The sequence below is a fragment of the Aethalodelphis obliquidens genome, unplaced genomic scaffold, assembly GCF_003676395.1.
Source record: "Aethalodelphis obliquidens isolate GAN/ISIS:26980383/991018 unplaced genomic scaffold, ASM367639v1 scaffold30, whole genome shotgun sequence".
NCBI classification, from domain to species: domain Eukaryota; kingdom Metazoa; phylum Chordata; class Mammalia; order Artiodactyla; family Delphinidae; genus Aethalodelphis; species Aethalodelphis obliquidens.
Window position 1 is genome coordinate 3,758,580 of NW_020837974.1, and position 21,232 is coordinate 3,779,811.

Here is a 21,232-nt window from a genome sequence, read left to right on the forward strand (position 1 = left end):
TCCCGCCTTATCACACCCGGGTCTCAAAACACCTCAAAAGGTGGGCGGGGGGAGCCTTTCCCGGTCTTTGATGGCTTGAGGAAGGCTCACGAACTTCGCCCGTGCTCACCAGGGGCCAGGCGGTCAGCGCACGATCACACAGGGAGGAAAGGCTCCATGCCCCAGCCACTGTCACGGCTGTTAAATCTCACTGAACAGCCTGATGACACAGAAATTACTAGCAACTCCACTTCCACAGGAGGAAACTTGAAACCCAGAGAGGCGAATTCACTTGCTGGAGGGCACACAGCCAGGCATGGCAGAACTAAGGTTCAAACCCAGGGCCCCATTTGCTGCCTGTGTCACCTCGGTTGACTCCTCCAGAGCTGCTGCTGCACAAGAAGGGAGGGGCACGGCCAAGCAGAGGACAAATGTCCAGGAACACCTTCAAGGAGGCAGGAGGGCTGTGAGCTTTAGGGAGTCCACCCACACGGTGGCGACACCAAGTGTCGCCCATCTTACGTGATCAGGCAACATGGGTGGAGGCCAGCCCCGGCCCGAGAGGGGAGCCCAGGGCCATCAGGCACCCAGCCGGGCCAGGCAGGGCTTAGGAAACAGCGGGAGAACACAGGGATCCCTTCAGTTCCCATGCAAACATCTCCAGTCCACAGGGCCACCTCTCCCGCCCTGGCTTCCCCATTGCTACCTGCACCCACCCCTTGCCAGGCTCTGTCCACCTCTCAGCCTTGCTCACACCATCCCCTCTGCCCAGAGGGCTCCTCCACAACTAACTTCTTCAGGTCTCTGGGCAGACGCCACCTCCTCCAGGAGGCCCCCCTGACCACCAGCCTCTCTCATTTTTTCTGACTCACAGTCCAGAACCGGACTTTCTGCTGGTTGACCCCTCTGCCTCGCCAACAACAGAGGAGCTCCGGCAAGGGTCTCCAGTGCCCCCATGGCCCTCCTGAACCACGCCCACCCCAACTCACCACCAGCTGGGCGCTCCTCTGCAGTTCCAGGGCCTGGGCCGCCTGCTGCTGCAGGTACAGGAATTCCTGCTGCCGCAGGAAGTGCTGCTGGGAGAAGAGCTGCAGCTGCTGGGCGTGGTGCAGGGAGCTGCGGCCTGGTGGGTACAGGGCCGGCCAAAGGGGTGGCACCGCGGCCCGCTCCATCAGCTCCGCTGGGGGCAAGAAGACAGTGAGGCTGCACCTACCGCCTGGTGCCCATCACCCCATTTTACAGATGGGGAAGCTGAGGCAGAGCTGGGCTCAGCTGGGCCTCCAGTTGCTTCCTGGGGACGGAGAAGCCTGTCCTCCTCCCTTTGCCAGGGGCAGCCACATCCCAGGCCCGGGGCCAACATGGGGACTCCACACCTTCTCCTACTATACCCAGTGGTCTGCAAAGTGGATTCCTGAGGAATGGGGGCACCAAGGCAGAGGGTCCAGGCCTCCCACCAGGGCAGCCCTGCTTTGGTTCTCCACGTGGGCTTTCTGGGTAGGAACTCATCAAAACAAGGACCCCTGTGGCTTTAGGACACAGCCACCCTATTCTGCTGGGCGGACACCCCCTGCCACAGGAGGACAGTCCTCCTCCCACGGCATTTGGGACAGTCTCACTGTGGAAGGCCACTTACCAAAGTGAGGCAAGTGCTCACTGGGAATGACCACCAGCTGGCCCGACTGGGGGTCCCTGACGAACTGGTAGGCCGACGGCAGGGAGCCCCCCAGGCCGGGTGGAAAGGCAGGCGCCATGCCCTGGTGAAGAGAAGGGGGGCCCAAGCCTAGGAGAGACCCATGCCCGAGTCAGTGCTGAGGACCCAGGCCCAGCCTACTCCCCCATCCTCCACTTCCTGGGCCTCCGAGCAGGAAGCCGAGGGTAAGGGCTGTGAACGCGCGCCCAGCGCGTTCAGTGCCCTCCCGCTCTGGGCACTGTCCACAAACAGGCTTGGCCAAGGGCCCACAATGCTGGCGCCGTTAATAATGGCCCTGCTTGGGCAGTGAGGGAGCTGAACTACGGGGAAGAGAGGAGAGGTGCTGTCCCTGCACCAGCACGTCAGGCCTCCCCATCCCGGCCCACCGCCGCCCTCCCGCTCACCGTAGGGGTGTCCAGTGAGCCACATGGACGTGCTGCCCGAGCGGGGCAGCCAGGGGTGCGTGGCCAGGTGGGCCGCAGGGTCAGCGGACCAGCGACCGGAACCTGCCAGCGCCGGGCCCCCGGTCACCATGAGGTTGGGGTTCAGGCCGTTAGCAGCACAGCTGGTGGGGTGCAGGCGGGCCAGGTCAGCCAGCTCCTTACTTTCTCTGGAAGCGAACAGGGGCGTCAGGGACAGGCCGGACGGCCCCAGGGGCGGGTGGGAGAGAAGGGGTACCGCCCCAAGTAACCGGGGGACACCAGGCTACTGCTGGGCCGACTCTGCACCCGGTGGACAGAAGAGCCAGCTGGGGCTCGGCAGAGGGCCCCCGGGGCCTTCCTCGGGAGGGTGTCCCACACTCTCAGGACCACCCCGCAGCCAGGTAGGGTCATCCACCCTTGCCTTGGGGCTCCCAGGCCCTCCCGGGCTGCCCCAGGCCCTCACCTGAGCAGCTTCTCCTGGTCCCGGTCCAGCCGCGCCCCAAGCAGCCGCTCCTCCCGGTGCCTGGCCCGCTCATCTCCACAGTCCTCGTCGGCTCGGCTGTGCCCTGGGTCAGGGGGACAGGCAGGAAGTGAGGCACACTCAGGGCCCCAACAAGCCCTCAGCATCTGAGCGGTTCCCTCACCCTGGCCGGACGCCCTCCGTGCCCAGAAACATCCCTCCATCGCCCCTCAAAGAGCCTACCTGGAACTCGCACAGGTAACCGGGATATTGCAGTAAAACATCATAACACAGATCGAGTAACAACGGGGTGTGAACCGAGTGGCATTCGCTGACATGGTTTCACTACTTTATCACCGGAAAGGCAGGTTCTGGGAGAGGTTAGGATGGAGGGGAAACCACAACCCAAAAGAGCGGTCGCGATTCAGAAGCAGAGCGAGGCCCAGGCCGCGGGAAATCAGCCTCCCCCCGAGGCCCCGTCATGGTTCTGTCTGCTGCAGACCTGTGGCTGATCTTTTCAAAATCAAGACGGAAAAGTGAAACCAGAGAATGCTATGTGTGTGTGGGCGAGTGGAGGATATGCGGGCTGCCATCCGGCTCACCCACCCTTGTCCTGGTGCCCAGGGGACGTCCCTCGACCCATGGCTGGTCCAGCTGCACCTTCCGTGAGCTCCCCGCCTTCCCCAGAGCAGAGAAGGCAGGTCCTCAAGTCCCGGCCAGTTCTGCAGGGGCAGGAGCTCGTGGAGGGCACCCAGGGTCCAGCCCTCCTCGCCCCACCTGCCCCACTCTTCCTGGACGTTTTCTACTCCATACGACGGAAGCCAGCACGCGTGTGGCCGCCCCGGGCCGGCTAGGGCCCAGGAGGCGGGCGCTATCACCAGCGGCAGAAGCCACTCAGCTGGCAGCTGAGACTCTTCTAAACCGCCGAGGCTGGACTAACTCCTTCTCTAGGGTCAGTCATGCTGGACTGGTGTCCTCCCACCCAGGTCTCGGGAGGTACGCCCGGGGAGGAAGCCGTCCCCAGGGCCCCGGACCTTATCGGTTATCACCCTGCTGGAGACAAGCGTCCAGGGCCACCTTGCCAGGGCCCCCAGCAGTCCCCACATTCATGGTCCTCGTGGGCGGGGATCCAGCTTGGAATGCGGCCGTCGAGCATCTCCCCATCGTTTCTCCCCTCCTGCACCCCCATCACCAGGAGCTCCGGAAGAACAGAGCTCCCAGGAGAGGCTCAGGGATGCAGGGGCTTCTCCTTCCCCTTCGGGAAGGTGGAAACCCACAGCCCCAGAACAAAGAAGAGAAGCCCACGGGGAGGGGCAGCCACACAAGCCCACGTGCCCGATGGACCACGCACACAGGGGGGGGGGGGGGGGCCAGGCAGCCTGAATCAGGGAGGGTCGCATCCCGAGAGGCAGCTGGAGATGGGCCAGGGGCCACCGGGGGCGAGTCTGCAAGTTCCAGAAGCCACTGGAGCGACAAGGAAGCAGCGTGTGTGGTTAAGCAGAGAAAAGCCAGAGAGTTGGGGCACCGTCAGGGTGGGAGTGGGCGAAGGAGTCTTCTTGCCGACCTGGTCCCCGTGGGTCACACAGGTGCGTCCCAGGCGATCCATTAAGTCACCCCATGCAAGCCCTGAGCCGACTCTTGAGCCAACGCCCGGTCCCCACGACTGTTCCAGCACATGGCAGGAAGTGCAGGAAGCAGAGGGGAAAGGCGGGAGGTGGGAGAACAAGCCCGCGCCAACTCGGGGTGAGACCCAGTGAGGGTGTCCCGGCCTCCAGTGTCAATGTGGTTCTCAAAGCCAAGGGGACCCTGAGCCCGCCCACCCCCTCGATGAAGGACTGGAAGGGGCCCTGCTTGTGGGCCCCCTCCCATCCCGGGCTTTCAGGCAGGGCCATCCAGAGTCCTTCAGCTGGACTGCGAAACCAGAGCATGTGTCTGAGCTTCCTTCTCCCGCAGGGATGGCCTCCCAGGCCCGCAGAAACCCCGAAGACCCTCCCGCCCACTGGCCACGCCGGGGTGGCAGACAGGCTTTGGCACAGAGCTCCTGGTGCCCCCAGAAGGGACAGGCATCTGCAGCGTGGCCTGCCCCCAAGACCTCTGTCCTCAGGCCTGGTGCCTCTCCACTGCCCTGGCTGTCACCACACAGGCCCTCAGGGGCTTCCCACCCTAGGTGCCACCTGCACCAGAAACCTGTATGCAGGCCCGCCCACCTGGGAGCACCCACCACCCCCAGGGTCACTCACGCCAGAGCCCCAGACCGCTCCCTCCAAATACAGTTGATCTCCAAAGAAATGGGACATGCCCTCCACCACCTCGCCCCGGGGCACCACCCTCGTCCTCCTGCTCCAACCTGCTCCCTCTAATCCCTGCTCACACCTGTCCCTCCTACGGAGGGCCAGCCCCATGGAACCAAGCCCCTGGGCCTGACTCATGCTGCCCAGCTGTCCCCTCCAGTGTACCCCCACAGCCTCTCTGCCCTCCAGTCACACTCAGGGCCACACACGCTATTCCCTCCACCCAGAGTGCCCTTCCTCTGTACTACTCAGCCTCCCCAGAAAGAGCTCAGCTCATATGCTACCTCCTCCAGGAAGCCCTCCCAGACCACCTCTCCTCTCTCATGCTCCCTTATTTGTCTCCCTCACAGCACTGAGCACAACACACAGCTGTTTTGCTTGTTGGTTGTTCACCGTCTGTCTCCTCCTCAGACTGTGCATTGCTCTGGTTTGAGCAGTCACACTCCTGGCTGTCTACCTCTCTCCTGCACAATGCCTGACACAGAGGAAGCTGCTCAGCAAATACGTGGGAAGTGAATGAATGAATTCATGAGGATAGCTAGAGGAACAGTGAGCTATGCAGACAGAACAAACGGCAGGTGCAAAGTCCCTGAGGCAGGAGCGTGCCCAGGGGGCCACGGTGGTTGAAGAGAGTAATAAGGAAGAGGGGGTGCAGGTGAAGAGCGGGGTACAGGCCGTGGAAGGGAATATGGCTGAGATTCTGCTCAAGGTAAAAGGAGAAAGCCAGAGGAAGCTCTGAGCAGGGATGAGACATGATCTGACTGAGGTTTTGAAAACCAACCTCCCTCCAGCCCCCTGTGGACAAGCGAACCAAAGGGCCCATCGCCTCTCTGTGCTGAGCTCCAGGATGGCAAGGGACCAGCTCCTCCAGCAGGGAGGCGTGTGGGGCAGAGGGTCAGCTGCTCCGAGGTCCCACACACCCAGGACCCCTTCACCCCAACCCTCGAGGCACAAGCTCTGGAGACGTCCAACATTTCAAAGCCGCCTGTGTGCCCAGCAGGGCCCAGGGCCCTCTCCATACACACACTCATTCAGTGGTCATCAACCCAGGAGGGGGGTTCCAGCCCTCAGCCCATCCCAGATGAGGAAACTGAGGCACAGGAAGGGTAGCTACCCAGGTCACACCACTGACCGACAAGGAGGCATCAGGCTAGCATCGCGGTCTGACAGGGTCTTCCTGACCACCAGGGTGCACACCCCTCCACACACAGAGCCCGCACAGGGTGGGCACTGGTGAAACAGCAGCACTACTGCCGTCACCCATCTGCAGCCCTGCCCCAGGGCCCACGTCCCCAGCACTGACAGCCCCTCCGTGGGTCACATGCTCTAATCCGGCCGTAACGGCAGAGGCTCAGGCTAAGGCCTGGTTCCCATGGCAACTCCCTCCCAGACTCCATCTGAGCATTTCTGCAGATACGGCGACCACCAACTCCGGCCAATTCTGTGCTTTCCAGAGTCTGGGGGTCAATACCACCGCTTACACCCGATGCAACCCCAGCTCTGCCCGGTATGATGGGCAGCAGGGCGGGGTGGGGGCACCATCAGAGCCCCCCAGATTTGGTCCCCAATTCGACTCCACCATAGAGGTGATAACGGGCAAGACAAAGAGATGGGAGGCACAGGTCTGGGCTTAAGGGTTCAAGTTCAGCCCGCCTCTTCTAGCCGGGTGACCCAGGGCGAGTCACCTCACCTCCACAGGCCCTGCTCTCCCATCTGTGAAGCTGGGAGAATAAGAGATCCACCAGGAAGAGCTGGTGGCCGGGGCTACGTGGGGCTGCCGGCACACGGCCCCCTGCTACACGGCAGGGAAGGTGCTGGTCTGCTGGCCTCTCGGCGTGGGCACTGCTGTCTGGGGTTCACAGGTGTACGTGAAGCCCGCCCTTCATCCATCTCAGGGTGCAAGACCCCTGTAGCCAGACCAGACCCTGGGTGAGCCCTCGGGGCATTTCCCATAAAAGGATCTCGGGCTCATGGCAGAAGCTCTGAGCCCTTAAGGCCCTGAATGGGAACAGAGAAAAGGAAGGCCTGTTTACGAAGCACCTACTACGAGCGCCTCGGCCCACCTGGCGTCAGGGAACGAGGAGGCCCTCCCTAGCGCCACGTAGTAAATGGGGACACCAGGGGCCAGAGGACTCAGGCCTCAGGTTCAAGGTCACGCAGCTGCAAAGGGCAGAGCCTGGATGTGAACTCACTGACAGGCAGAGGGCTCACTCCACAAAGTAGGAGCCGGGAAGTCGGGAAACCCAGGAGCCCCGGGGCTGGCAACAACCACTCAGCTGGGGTAATGCCAACTTCTCCCCTCCCCCAGGGTCGTCCAGATTGGGGAAAAATCACCACTTCTCACAGGCATTTTTTTTTTAAGGAGAGTAAGACTCCACTCGCTTTCCACTGGTCACCGGCAAACAGAAAGGCAGTCTCAGCCCAATAATTCCTGAAGGTCTCATCCCAAACTGCCCCATCCTCTCTCTCTCTCCCCTCCCCCCCGCCCAGACACTTGCACACACATACACGCTCACACACACACATTCTCACCTGCACTCTCTCACACACACTCCCTCATACACATTCTCCCACACACACTCACAACCCCATGGACACAGGTCCCTTGGGCACGGCCAGGTACTCTGGCCACCAGGATGAGTTCTGGGGGCCGTGAGTCCTAACTGGGGTGTCATATCGTGTCACACGAGCATTCTTCTAAAAAAAGGACCCCAAAAGATCTTTTGCCCACCTAGTGAGCGGGCTTCTCCACCACCCAGCCGGCCACCTCCTAGCCAAGGGCCAATGCCCAGGCTTTGAATCCCAGACTAAGGCAGGGCCTCCTGTGAGCCCCTGGGGTCCGAGGACGGGCCTCCCTTGGCTCCAGGGGGGCTCCACACGGAACAGTGGGCTCAGTTCAACAAACATTCCCTAGGACATCACTTGCTCTGAGCCTCTGCAGCTGCGGTACATTCAGATGGGCAGTGACCGGGCGAGACCCAGGGCAGCCTAGAGCCTTACCAGGCTTCCTCTGGGAGAGCAGGGCTGGGGCTACGGGTCTAGGAAGCAGCTGTGACAGGACGCAGCACTGGCCGCTCACTGTGGACGGACGCTGAAGCCCAGGCAGGAGTCAGTGCAGGCGGGCGCAGGAGGGCCAGGCTCAGGGAGGGACGGGGACACAGGGGACGTGCACCCAAGATGCCTGTGTATCTTGGAGAATCTAGGAGGCGCAGGGAAGCCGGTCGCACGGGGCCGCGATGTGAGCCAAGCCTGAGCTTGCGGCTGGCGCGTCTGGGAGCGAACTGGGGGCGGGGACAGAGACTCGGGGAGGAAACCCAGGCCGACTGTTAAAAAGTCACATGAGCTAGGGGCAGCGGGACACAGCCTTCCTTCCGGGGCCCTTACCCCAGCCTGCCAACACCCCACACCTCAACACACTGACCACGGCCTGGTGCAGCGGGGCAGCCTCAGGGCCTGACCCACAGGTGAGGCCCTTGGCTCACTCCTGGGCTCTCTCTGGGCAGCCCAAGTCCAGAGTTCCAACCAAAATGCCGCAAACAGCAACTCTCCAAAATCTCAGGAAGGAGTCCAATGGCAAAATATGCCAGGGACAAACGGAAATGTAACCGATCAGCCGAGTTCTGGAAAGATATTCAACTTTACTAATAGTTAAAACACACCATTCCTCCCTACTGAACTTAACGACGATTGTTTGGGTTTTCTTTAGTAACGTTAAAACACGATTCTGAGGAGTCTAAAACAAAACAGACTGCAAACAAGCATATAAACTCGCTACCTACCTAAGAAGTCACAAAGGCATTCAATGTCGAGACCACAGGAATGCCGAGGCCCTAGTTGCCATCCGTCACACTCAGTCACTCATTCACTCACTTACCAAACACCTACTATGCGCCAGGTACCGGGAACGCTGAACTAGGTTAAGTAAGGCACGGTTACCTCCCTCAAGGACCTGGAATTGAAAGCTTAAAGCTAATTTATTCGTAGGAATCTATTCTTAGAAAATGACTCAAAGTATCAGTGAGGCCGCAACGCATGAAAGTATTCAAAGTAACTTCCTAAACACAAAAACATCAAAGAAGGGAAAACTAAAATGCCACGAGGGAACGGCTAACTGAGCTACCGTGCACGCTCTGGACGAAACACCAAAGACCATTAAAAATGATACTTATAAAAAGTTGGCAAAAGCAAGAGCCCACCCACAAGGGAAAAACACAAGGCCCGAGATCACAGTGCACTGGAGGCTCTGCGGATCAAACGGGAAAACGAATCTGCGGAAAGAGCTCCAAGTGTTCAGGGTGGTGGAAAAAATCTAACGGTCCCTTTTCTTCTTTCTCCTCTCCTGCATTTTACACATTTTTCTATGTGTGTGACAGAAAAAGCAATAAGTTTTAAACAGCAGCCAGAGCCCACAAGGGGGATAAAGGACAAACAGTACCAGGAAGGTGGGGGAGAGGGGTGCAGAAGGCGGGTAGAAGCAGTGAGCAAAGGTGGGGAGGTGAAGGGGGAAGAAAAGGTGAGGGGTGGGGGTGGGACCCGGGACCCACCTTTGACGTTGCTCAGAGACAGGGAACGCTCCTGGTCCGCCAGCCCAGGCACCAGCCGGCCACTGCCACTGTCCTTCTGCCGGGCCACGGCCACCGCAATGCCCACGGGTGGGTGTCGCACCTCTGCCTCACCCTGGGCACCGGAGCCCTCGCGTCCGAAGGCCTTGGCGCTCTCGGGCCTCTCCGGGTCCCGCTTCAGCTGCCGGCCCCCAGCCGCTGCAGGGCCCGCGGGGTGCGGGAGGCGGGCCTGGGCGCGTGGGGCAGCGGTGGGAGCGGGCTCGGGCTTCATGGTGCCCAGGCCTCCGAAGGGGCTCTTCTTCCCACAGCCGCCGGGACGCACGGCCACGGCCTCACGGGCAAAGCTGCCGCTGTATTTGATGAGGCTCTGCATGGCCGAGGCCTCTCCCGGCCCGTGGGCCGCGGCGTGCAGGTCGGCGCCCGGCCTGGCGCAGGTGGCCCCGGCGCGGGGCAACGCGCCCCCGGGGTCCAGGTAGGCCTTCTTGGAGGCGGCGGCAGCGGCAGCCTCCTCCTCGGCACGGCTGGCGTGGTGGTGCTGCGCGGCCAGCACGGCCATCTGCGTCGTGGCGAAGTTGCCCAGCTCGAAGGGTTTCCATTTGTGCTCAGGGCCGGCGGGCGGGGGCGGCCGCCCTGGCTCTAGGCCGAAAAGCTTGGCTGCCTGCTGGGAGGCGGAGGCGACAGCGGGGCCGCGCGGGGCGCGCTCGCACGGCCGGGGCTCGGCCTCGGGCTTGAGCAGCTCCTTGGCGGGGAGGTAGGCCCGGGGGTCCGGGGAGGAGCGCGCGGCCCGCGCCGGTGGGGCCTCGGCGGGCGGCGGCCGCTTGAGCGAGCGGATCACGGAGCTCTTCTCGCGGAGGCTCTCGGGTCGGTCCGGAGGCAGCCTTGGAGAGCCGGGTGGGGCCTGCAGGACGCCGGGCCTGCCCGCCTCGCGCTCCCGGGTCCGGGCGTCACGCGCCTGCGACGCGATCTGGATGGGCCCTGGGCGCTCGTCAAAGGCCTCCACGGAAGGCACGAAGGTGGGCGCCACCACACGGTGCTCACGGCCCGCCTCACGCGCGGCCGCCACGGGGAAGATGGTGTAGACGCCGGCGGGGGCGGGCTGCGGTGCGGCGAAGGCCCCGGAGGCGGCGGGGGGCGCAGGCGGGCCCTTGCTTACGGGCGGCGGCGGGAGCGGCGAGGGGCAGGGGCAAGGCCCCGGCAGCAGGGCCTCTGCGCGCCGCAGCCGTGCGCTCTCGTCCTGGCGCGCAGTCTCCTTAGAGCCGCGGGCCGCCTCGGCCACCAGTGCGGGGAGACCCGCGTCCCCCGCGCCATTGCAGAGGCTCAGCGCCGGTGGTGGCAGCGGCGGCGGGTTCTTGCCCTTGGACTCGGTGGTGGCCGTGCCCGGTGCCCGCGGGGGCCCGGGCTCGGCCAGGAAGGGCGACAGGCGCTCCGGGAGGCGCGGGGGCCCGCGGTCCTGGCGGCCCTCCGCCCGCGCCTCTTGGGTCAGGTCCACCACGCCGCGGGGCCCCGCTGCCTCTTCGCGGGCCCGCGGGTCCTTCTTGCCGAACAGTGGGGGCGGCTCCCCGCCGCGGCCCATCCGGTCCTTGGCTGGACCTTCCCGAGAAGAGCCTTTGGTCGAGGCGCCCGACGAGTGGCCGCCTGGGGTCCTGGAGGAGGGCGCATGGGAGTGCAGGGCACCCGGAGCTCCAGGGGCGGGCAGGTAGAAGCCGTCTGCAGAAAAGAAAGAGCGCAGCCCGTGAGCGAGTGCCCCCTCTGCCGGGGGAGAGGGAAGGGAGGCCCCAAAGGGTGCCCTAGACCCCAGGGCAAGGAGGAGGGCCATGCACAGCGCAGCCCCAGGAGAGGGCAGGCTCTGGAAATGGATAAAACCAAGCTGAAACCCCGCCCTGGCCACCTACTAACCTTTCTGAGCCTCAGTTTTCTCATCTGTTTAAGGGGGAGAGGCCAGAATTAAGAGCTGCCCAGAGGGCCCAACAGGATTAGATGAGGGCCGGACAACTAGAAGGTTCCAGGAGGCTATGGGTGGGCCCAGAAAGCCTGTGGGGGCCCTTGGGGGCTGGGGTCTCGGGAAACACAGCTGAGATGCTGCCTGGAGTACTGGGTAGTGGTCCCTCCCAACCTCATTCCGCAGCTCCCCCCAGTCTCCCCACTCCTGCCCTCTGACCTTTCTGGGTATCGAAAATGCTGGGCTGGCCCAGCTGGCTGAGGAGGGGGCTCCCGCTGCTGGGGGGCTCCAGGTGGTTCAGGTGGAGGTAGGATGGGTACAGCCCGCTGGGCAGGTGGGAGAAGCCTGCAAGAGAGAAAAGAAGCCAGCTGGGACACCTCATGCCTCCCACCGGGAGCTTACTTCCACCCTCTCTGCTTCTTGGAAATAACGTGTCTTGGCTGTCAGCCCCCTGGTGCTGGGAGCCCTGAGGTCTACCACCAGCTCCCACAGCAAGGATTGCCCCCTCCCAATCCTGGCACTCCAGTCCCCGGCAGCCCCCAGGGGCTAGGGCTCTCCAGTCCCCCAGGAAGAGAATCAAATTGGACCCAGTGCAGGGCAATGAGGATGATGAAGATAGATGGCAGTTCTAATCACAGACCAAACCCTCTCAACTGCTTTGCCTTTGTTATTTAAATTTCAAAGGAAAATAACCTGTGAGGCAAATACTCTTAATATCCCCGTTTTACAGATGAGAAAACTGAGGCTCAGAGAGGCCCACTTGCCCGAGGTCCCCCAGCAGAGGAGCCTAGCTCTGAACTGAGGTCACCAGAACTCTTAACCTCAGCCCAACATGGACCCAGTTGAGTGGTTTACTGGCTTAACTTCTCTGCTGTGTGACGCCAAGCAGGTCTCTTGCCTTCTCTGAACTTCAGCCTACCCAGCATCTCCAGCTGCTGGGTCTCCCAGGCAGGTGCTTCTAGGAAAGAATTCCTCCTGCCAGGGGTCCTCCTAACCTCCCACAACCCCCTCCACCCCACCAGTGATGCCCCAGAACCAGGGCCTTACAGGGTGCAGAAGACAGGAAACGGAGGCCACAGAGAAAGAAACAAGAGGCCTGAAAGAGTACACAAGGAATGGAGGCCCAAGAGCCATTCACCAGGGCCAGGAAGGCCAGACAGGTGAGCAGGTGCCGGGGCAATGGAGGAGGATCCTGCCTCTCCTCCTGGGCGGTGGGTCCTACAGGACCTCAGACCCACTGGTGATCCATCCCTGAGGGACTTGGGTCCCCCATGCCCCCCAGTCACTCCCTCTGAGGCCAGAGATGCAGGAGCCGTCCCTGGCCACACTGGGCGCACATCTTCACCCACAGCCCCACAGGACAATTACATTAACAACAATCACAAGACGATAAGGAACACCTGATAGACGTTATCTCGCTTCATCACTGAAACAACACTCCCAGGTAGGCACTGGTTCCCACTGCCTTCCCATCTGTAAGATGGGCATAATGGTCCCTCCTCATGGCCTGTTCTGAGGGTAAAGCGAGCTCGAGTATGCAGTTCTTTGCGCATAGGAAGGACACTGCATCGCTTGCTATCATTACTATCATTACCGGTATCTGCCGGCAAAGGAGAAAAGGGAGTCAGGTTGATGCCACACGGGCACCAGAGGCAGCCTCTGCCCTTCAGGCCCCTCGAGCACCCCCGCTCTGGGCTGGTGGAAATGGGAGGCTCAGATGGGACCCCAGCCCGGAAGGACTGCCCGCCATCCCAGACCTAGAGGCAGGATCGCCCCTCCGTGCGGGGCACACACAAGTCAGGACAAGGACGGAAGCACTCGGTGACAACTGGCACAGAGAGGAAGTAGGGAGACAGTGGGCGGCGAAAGGCCCAGGAGAGCCTGAACCCGCAACAGGCGCCTGACCCGGGAGCACCCCAGGGCACCCAGGAGGCAGCAGGAGCGAGCGAGCACCCAGCATCTAAACTCCACCGGAGCCCAAGGTGGAGGATGAACTCAGAGTCCCCCAGGCCCATTCCTTCACTGACAGAGGGGAAACTGAGGCTCCACGGAGGCCCAGGATTTGCTCTGGGCTGGCAGGAAGCCAAGCCGGCAGACCTCCCCACAGTTAGGGGCGTCACCGCAGAACAGCAACAAGAGAGCCCAATGGCACCTGGTCCCACTGCTCCCACAATGACAATCACTGACGAGCTGACTGCATTGAGGAGACAGCGGACAGCAGAACAAACCAGACCCTGCCCTCAGAGCTCACTGGTGGGGAAACAGGTACCTCATGAAAAAGCACACAGAAGAATGTGTCATCACAAGTGGGAGGTGGAACCGGGGTGGGGTGGGGGGCGTGTTTGAGCCAAGCCCTGGAGGAGGAACAGGAGATAGCCAGTGAGCTGCGGTGCGGGGCTGCAAGTGGAGGGAACTGCACATGTAAAGGCCCTGGGACAGCGCCAAGAGGGAGCGCTGAGCATCTGAAGAACAGCAGGGAGGCTGGATGACCAGAGCTGGGCCCCGCAGGCCACCGCATGGAGGAGTGGCCGTGGAGACAGAGGGGAGGCGGCAGACTTGAGAAGTGCTGGGGACAGCGGCCCAGCGCCCTCGGCCCGCCCGCCTGGCTCGCTCCTTACCTTCGTGGGCATGGGCAGCCCACAGCTGCACCATGGGCAGGTTGCTGGGGGTGGGGGAGCGGAAGGAGAGGTCAGAGGGCAGGGGCACCGGGCTCCCATGGGATGAGGCCGAGGGCCCCATCCCGCTGGCCACAAAGCTGCCCAAGAAGGCCTCGCCTGCAGAAAGAAGGGGGGCTGTCAGGCAGCCACCAGGCCGCCGCCGCCCAGCCCACCGCCCCAAGATCCCCGCCTCTCCCTGCTTCTCGAGGCTGACACTGGCAGGGAGACCAATCAAACCTCCTCCGCCCAGCCCCATCCCAGCCCCTTGGACTCAGGACCACCCTGGGTCAACTCAGCCAGACTCAGGGCTTGAGAAAACCACCCAGTAAGAGCCCAGATGCCTCCAGGGCACCCGACACTGGCAGAAGGGCGTTACCATCCCCAGACCAGAGCGGGTATGGTTCTCCCCACCTGCACCCGAAAGCTGAGGCTCGGTGCGGGGCAGGGGCCTCCGGAGGCCACAGAGTGACGAGGTGGAAGGGGGCTCAGGTTCTGAGAGCTGGAGAATGGCCTCCAAGGACCCCAAGGCAGCCCTGGACAGGCCCGGACCAACCCCTCAGCCAACCCTTTGCGGGAGAAACCATGTGCCCATTTAACGGATGAGGAAGCTGAGGCTCAGAGACGGGAAGTGCCTGATCCCACAGCCGGTGACCGGGGGCTCTGGATGCAGCCCAGCAGCCTGTCCCAGAACTCCAGGGAATTAGCAAGTGAATCAGGGAATGAATGAGAGCAGTGGACAAGGGAGGCCTGTCCCTTCAGAGAGCAGAGCTCCTCCTACTGGGGTCCCTCACATGGGGGCGTGGGGGCCACTGATGCCAGGAAGGACAACCGGCTAAGGCCTGGGTGGAAGCGCACCCGCCCCTGCCACGCCCCATGTGGCCAGGCCCCCACCGCAGGGGTGTGTCCTCCCTCCTGCCATCCAGGGGTGCTGCCCCTAAGCTCCACGTGCCCGTCCTTCAGGGCAAGACGCTGGCAGGCCCCCAGCTCACAGGCCGGGGGAGGCCTAGGAGACCTGGGCGGGGGGGGTGCTCCCCTTCCCTGGCCTCTTGTTTGCTTGTCAGCAAAATGGGGATAATAATAACGCCTCCCTTGAGAATCGCAGTGAAGGAAGCAGCTCGCGTTTAACAATAATAATCACAATAAACGGCAGCAGCGCCCGTTCACTGGAAGGCACCAGCTCGGGCCACCGAGGTAAGAGCTCCCCGGGTGCCCCTCAGGTAACCTCTCTAAGCCCCTGTGACGCAGGTGCCGTTTGCAGCGGCCCAGAGTGACAGGCCGCAGGGGGTCACAGACAACGTGTAACTCGGGTGCCCAGAGGGCCCCAGCCCGGCCCTCAGGGGGCTCGCAGACGCCCACCCACACCCTCTGAGTCCCCCCTCCACGCAGGGCCTACAGACCCGCCCTCACCACCTCCCCGGGGGCACAGGAGGCCCAAACGTCCCCCCAGGCCCTTCAGGGCGCACACAAGGGCAGGGCCTCCTCCCTGTCGCCCAGAGTGGGGCCGGCATCAGGCGGAGCGACGGGAGGACACCTGGCACCACGTGGCATCACCACCACCCCACGTCCGGGCCCCCCATCCCCTCCCCACCAGCCCCCTCACCGGACTCCAGCGCCAAGCCCTCGGGACCCAGGGCCATGGTGGCCGGTCAGTCGGCCCATGCAGCCCCAGCCCGGGCAGCGGGGCCTCCGGGCCGCCAGGCCCCAGGCTTCCTCCTCTGCGGGCGGCGGGTGGCCGGCTCCGGAAGCGGCAGCCAGGGGTTTGCGCAAGGGCTTACATCAGCCGCGGGCTCTTCCTGCCCTGGGCCTGCCCCTGCCCGGGCTTGTGAAACCCGCCCAGCGGCACCCCAGGTCCGGATGCTGCCAACAGCTCCCGCCTGCCACGGGGCTCAACGGTGCCCGAACTCCCTCCCCCGGGCCCGGCGGGCAGGCCTGGGCCCTCCGAGAGCAGCTGTGTGCAGCTCCGTTAAACGGGCGTGCCAGCCCCCTCACCGCCAGGCCCAGGACAGTGGCGTTTATTTGCACACTTCACTGTCCCCACCCGCTCCCCCGATGACGCTCCTGAGGCAGCGGAGGGGCAGGGCTCAGACGCATGAGATAAACCCCCGGTTGCTGGGACTCCCTCCCCCGGCCCCTCCGCTCATTCCCACCTCGGGGCCTTCCCTGGGCCTCAGAGAATCCCTCCACCCAGGACGACGTGGAAATGTAGACCTGTGTCGGCCTCCGCCGACGTGCCCAGGGCCTGGAACACAGCAGGCATCAGCTCTTGGCCTAAGTGACTGCACTGTGTCTGATCCTCTCAGGGCAAAAGCAGATGGACACATGTTAGGATGAGGAGAGAAGGCAAGCACAGCTCCCGACACCTGAGGACGCATGTGCCACTCCCGCCGTCCTGCCTGGTCCCCCTAGGGTGGAAGACAAGCAGCTGACCCCCCGACCCCGCCCCACCGGCATCTCCGGACTGCTTCTGAGCTCCACACCCCCGCATCCCCCCCACCCTGGAGTACCTGGAGCTCTCCTCAGGGTCTAGGGACACATCCTCCACTCACACCCACCCCTGGGGACACAGCGGTGGCCTCCTGGGTTCACAGAGAAGGGTGGAGGCCTCCGGGCTCTGGGGGGCAGTGACAGTCTAGCCAGAGCCCACCGCCTTTCCCTAGACTTGGCTGGAAGTCCTCCAGCACAGCCTGGGGTGGGAGAGGTCTCCATCCCTCTCATCACAGACTGAGGTCAAGGCCTGGCCCTCCTTCCCTGGTCCCAGGCCGCCCCCTGGTGACCAGAGGCCTCAATGCCACCTTACCCACCCACGCGAGTATCTCACTCCACGACTGTCCAAGCCTAGAACACACAGTGAGCCCGTAATAAAGTACCACTGTTCATAATTAGAAAGGGGGACCTAACCCAACTTCAACGGACACCGGGCTTCACACGGAGACGCTCACGGAATCTTCCCACAGGCCTTTCATGGGGCACAGAGGACAATCCCAAAGCCACACAGCCCTGGCCCAGGGGCAGAGCCAGGGCTGACCCGGAGCCCAGCCGTGCAGCCCACACCCCTCCTACAGGGTAGCCACTCGAGGGCCACCAGGATCCCCCGTGGGAAAACGTTCCCACTGGCCTGCCCGCCATCCTGGACAGACCAAAACCTGGTGAATCAAAGACACCTGTTCCAGATATTCGCTGGACACTCCAGGAGGCACTGGGCACTTGAAACGTGGGGCGGGTGAGACTGAGGAGCCGCATCTTCAATCTTATTAAATTTTAATTAATTTAGACTTAATTTAGCCACAGTCTGGATGGAAGGCTCCTCCCTGCTGGAAACCGGAGCAGGGCAGGGACGGGACCTCTGACCGGCCAGGCCCCCACCACGGACAGAGGTGCGACAGAGGCGGGGGTCCCCCGGGGACAGTGGAAATCAAACCCTGGCCCCAACGCCCACGGCTCCCTGAGTCTGAGTTACTGCACTGCCCCAGGCTGAAGAGTAGGAGAACAGCAATCTCTCCCCTCCAGGTGGACACAGATTAAATGAACTCATGTCCCTGAAATGCCTTCATGAAGGGCCTCCTTCTTTATAGCTACGTGACCTGGGGGTTGAAGAAGCCCAGCAACTGCTCCAGGTCAGGGTCCAAGTGGGACTATCACCTCTACCCAAATTCCATCTGTCCTTCCTTAAAATAAAACTTTTAATTCTGACACTAGAGAGAGCTGGTGGTTGCCCATGATGAATGCACTAACTACCACGGAAAGGCATGCTTTCAGATAATTCATTGCGCGTTGTGTGAATTTCACCTCAATTTAAAAAAAAACACACACACAAAAAAACACGTAAGCTCCTCTCTCTGCCTCTGAATCCAACACTGCATCTCTCCCTGACCTCGCTGCCCAGGGCGCCCCAGGGCCCAGAGGTTTCCGGGCTGGCACCTTCCCGTCCTGGCTCACCCTCCCACAGCCCTGGGAGTGAAGGAATCTTGTTACCCCCATTTTACAGACTAAGAAACTGAGGCTCAGAGAGACTGTCTGGCATCACCGGGCCGGGGCAACCAAGTCGCTCAGCTGGTGCTACAAGCACACTGCACAGCAAGGCCTCAGCTCAGGAATCCCAGCACGCCAGGCCCTTGGCTCCACACCGGCCACTGTCCCTCAGACCCTGAGTGAGGGAACCCCCTCACACAGGGCCTGGCCCTCGAAGGTGCTTGGAAAATGGTTTTCCCCTTCTCCGGTCCCAGTGAGAGAGGAAGGATGCCCCCGGGGCAAGAAAGGAGGTCCGGAGGCCTGGCTATGGGGCAACGTGCCCGTGCCCCTGCCACTGCCCGGGGGAGAGGTCCAGGTCCCTCTGGAATGTAAGCAGCAGGGAGCTGGGCATGGGCCCCCCCACTCCACCCAGCCTTGGCACCCCCCCACCCCGCCTGTGCCCCTCCAGGACTGAGCTAACAGGCCCTCCCAAGCTGGGACCCGCCAACATCCCAGGCCCTCCCACCCCATGCACTGCATCTCAGGAACACAGCAGAGAGCCATGAGTTTCGGGGTGCAGGCCAGCCTGTTCTCAGCCATCGCCACCTCCTTCAGCCACACTGAGAACACAGGAAGGGCTTCAGGGCTCTGCCGACTCCCAGGCTGGCCAAGGTCACCAGGAGGCAGAACTCGAATCCTGAAAAGGTGTTTGCTTCCCTCCTTCCTCCCCGTGACTGCTCAGGCAGGGCTCCCAGGTGCTGGGGGCTGGGGAATGAGGCCCTTCCGGATGAACCCCACAGGGGGCTGCACAACGCTCACCTGCTGGTCCCTAGAGAGGGCAACGGTGAGGCCGCCTTAGCCGGTCAGTGGAACCTTGCCTCTGTAATGGATGGAGTCACTGGGCTCCTTCTAGAAACTGCCTATATAATAGATACCTGAAGTCCTCGCTGGTGGGAGAGGGGAGGGGGACTTGGATGAGATCATGGTGGGTACAAAGGTCTGGTAAACAATGAAGGACTCACAGGACTTTATCACAGGCTTGGGCAGGCGGGAATATGGGACAGCACAGCCCCACGGGCTGCACCCCAGGGCCTTTGCACCTCAGCCTGGAATCCATTCCTCCCTCCAGATACTGCAAGTTATCTGTATACTCCCGTCTGTATATACCTCACTCCCTTCTCTTGCAGCCCAGGTGACAGGGAGCGAATGTGGCCTTCCGTCACCAGGGCCCCATAAACTGCAACCTGCCCCACCCCCACCCCCTTTCCTGACTTTTTTCCACCGTGCTTATCACCACTTATCAGACCATATACACATTAGCTCCTCCTTTATTGTAGTTCCTTGCTTATTGTCCCTCTCCACCCACTGGAACAGGAGTAGGCAAGATTCTTCTTGAAAGGGCCAGGTAATAAATACTTTAGGCGTCGCAGGCCTATTCTGCCTGCCTGACAATACTTAAAACTACTGCGCTTTGTCCCAGTGAAACTATTTACAAAAAACAGGAGATGGGCCAGATTCGGAGGCAGTTTGCAGACCCCTGCCTTACAGTGTAGGTTTACACCATCCCCAGTGCCCCCCTGTGTACCTACAGTGTACACAGTAGGTGCTCGATTAATATTTATGGATGGGAGGGATGGGCAAGGTCACGATCAGTTAGAACTGGATGAAGGACGAAGAGGAGCCTTTCCTGGGCCCTACTTCACAGCCAGCGTAGGGCTTCAAGGCTTCACTTCATGCTGTCTCTAATCCAACCACCCCCATGCCACCCTCCCCACAAACTACCCACCCCCACCATCAACTCTGGGAGGGAGAGATTCTTGTCCATTTTACGGATGAGGAAACTGAGGCTCTGACTCCAGAACTACACTTTTTCACTCAGCCACAGCACCTGGACTCGAGACCCTGTTTTCATCTCTTCACTCCCGAAGACCCCTCCACAACCAAACAAGAGACAAATGTGTTTTCCCTTCCTATTTGAAAACGTTTTGGCCTCGCAAAGGAACTGCATTCCTTAAGAAGCCACCAAAGGCTATCAGAGCATCTCATCAGCATGAGCAGATCAGGGTTATCACCCAAGAAAAGAGCCCATTCTAGCCCAGAGCACAGACATGTGACTTGGCGTTTCTATGACAGCCACTGAAAATAGTCCGAGGACCCTCTGGATAAAATGACCTTCAGACTCCCATCCATCCCAAGATTTCTGTAATATCTAAGCCAGAGCAGGGGTTAATGCCCTGTCTCCTAAAGAAAGAGCCTTATCGTTCAATCAGAATCCCAGGCAATTCACAAATGAAGAACAGTAAATGATGACCGAATTCAGGAAAAAGTTAGTTTCGCAAACAAGTACCGAGACAGGATGACGTCATTTTCATCTATCAAATCAGCATATTTTTAGTTTGATTGTGGGCTGGGGGGGGGGGGTCTGTGGAGCAGCAGAGGGAGGGTGAGGACACAGCCAACCCATCCCAGCTTTTGGAAAGCAAGTCAGCAGGCTGGCAAAGCCCAGACCCACTTCTGCGGGTCCCCCTCAAGGAAATCACCTTTGTGGGCAAAGATGTACTTCTTAGGATGCTCGCTGCAGCCAAATGATGGAGAGATTTAATGCAATCCCAATCCAAACCCCAGTAGGGGCAAAGGTTGGGGGAGGCGCTGTGAAAATTGACAAACTGTCTCTAAAAGTTACATAGGAATTGAAAGTCGGGTGAAAAATAGACGAGATTTTTGCACACCCATGTTCATAGCAGCGTTATTCCCATTCACAACAGCAAAAAGATACAAGCAACCCAAGGGTCCACTGGATAAACAAAATGTGGTCTATCTTTATGCTATGAAATATCATTCAGCCTTAAAAAGAAAGGACATTCTGACCCCTGACCCAACAAGGATGAACCCTGAAGACAGGCTGCTAAGCAAGGTAAGCCAGACACAGGTCAAATATTGTTATGATGGTACTTCTAGGAGGTCCCTGGAGGAGCCAGAGTCATAGAGACAGGAAGTAGAGGGTGGGGGCTGGGGGAGGGGGGTGGAGGTTAGTGCTTCATGAGGACAGAGTTTCAGTTCGGAGGATGGAAATGTTCTGGAGATGACGGTGGTGACTGTTAATGGTGGTGACTTGACTGATAATGTCAATGTACTTTATGCCACTGAACTGTACACGTAAAAATGGTTACAGTGGCAAACTTACATGTATTGTACTAGTTAAAAGAAACAGTTATATAGAAACACAGAAAATCAAGAATAGCCAGGGCAACCTTCACGATCAAGAATAACGTGGGAAGACTTAG

General features: G+C 60.9%; 1 protein-coding gene across 11 annotated transcripts in view; it reads right to left on the minus strand.

The window, feature by feature from the left end:
- The window catches only part of TNRC18 (trinucleotide repeat containing 18), an 89,154-nt gene that overhangs the window by 46,912 nt on the left and 21,010 nt on the right, over window positions 1-21,232 (minus strand). For 6 of the 11 annotated variants that reach the window (XM_027125682.1, XM_027125681.1, XM_027125678.1 and 3 more), the window contains 7 exons: window positions 13,962-14,117; window positions 11,563-11,688; window positions 9,387-11,111; window positions 2,555-2,657; window positions 2,074-2,279; window positions 1,613-1,759; window positions 969-1,159 (listed from right to left, as the gene is read on the minus strand). In XM_027125682.1, the coding sequence (XP_026981483.1) occupies window positions 969-1,159; window positions 1,613-1,759; window positions 2,074-2,279; window positions 2,555-2,657; window positions 9,387-11,111; window positions 11,563-11,688; window positions 13,962-14,117 (2,654 nt within the window). Of the gene's footprint in view, window positions 1-968; window positions 1,160-1,612; window positions 1,760-2,073; window positions 2,280-2,554; window positions 2,658-9,386; window positions 11,112-11,562; window positions 11,689-13,961; window positions 14,118-15,600; window positions 15,941-21,232 lie in introns of those variants that run through there. The other 5 variants (XM_027125687.1, XM_027125686.1, XM_027125683.1 and 2 more) reach the window with 5 other exon arrangements.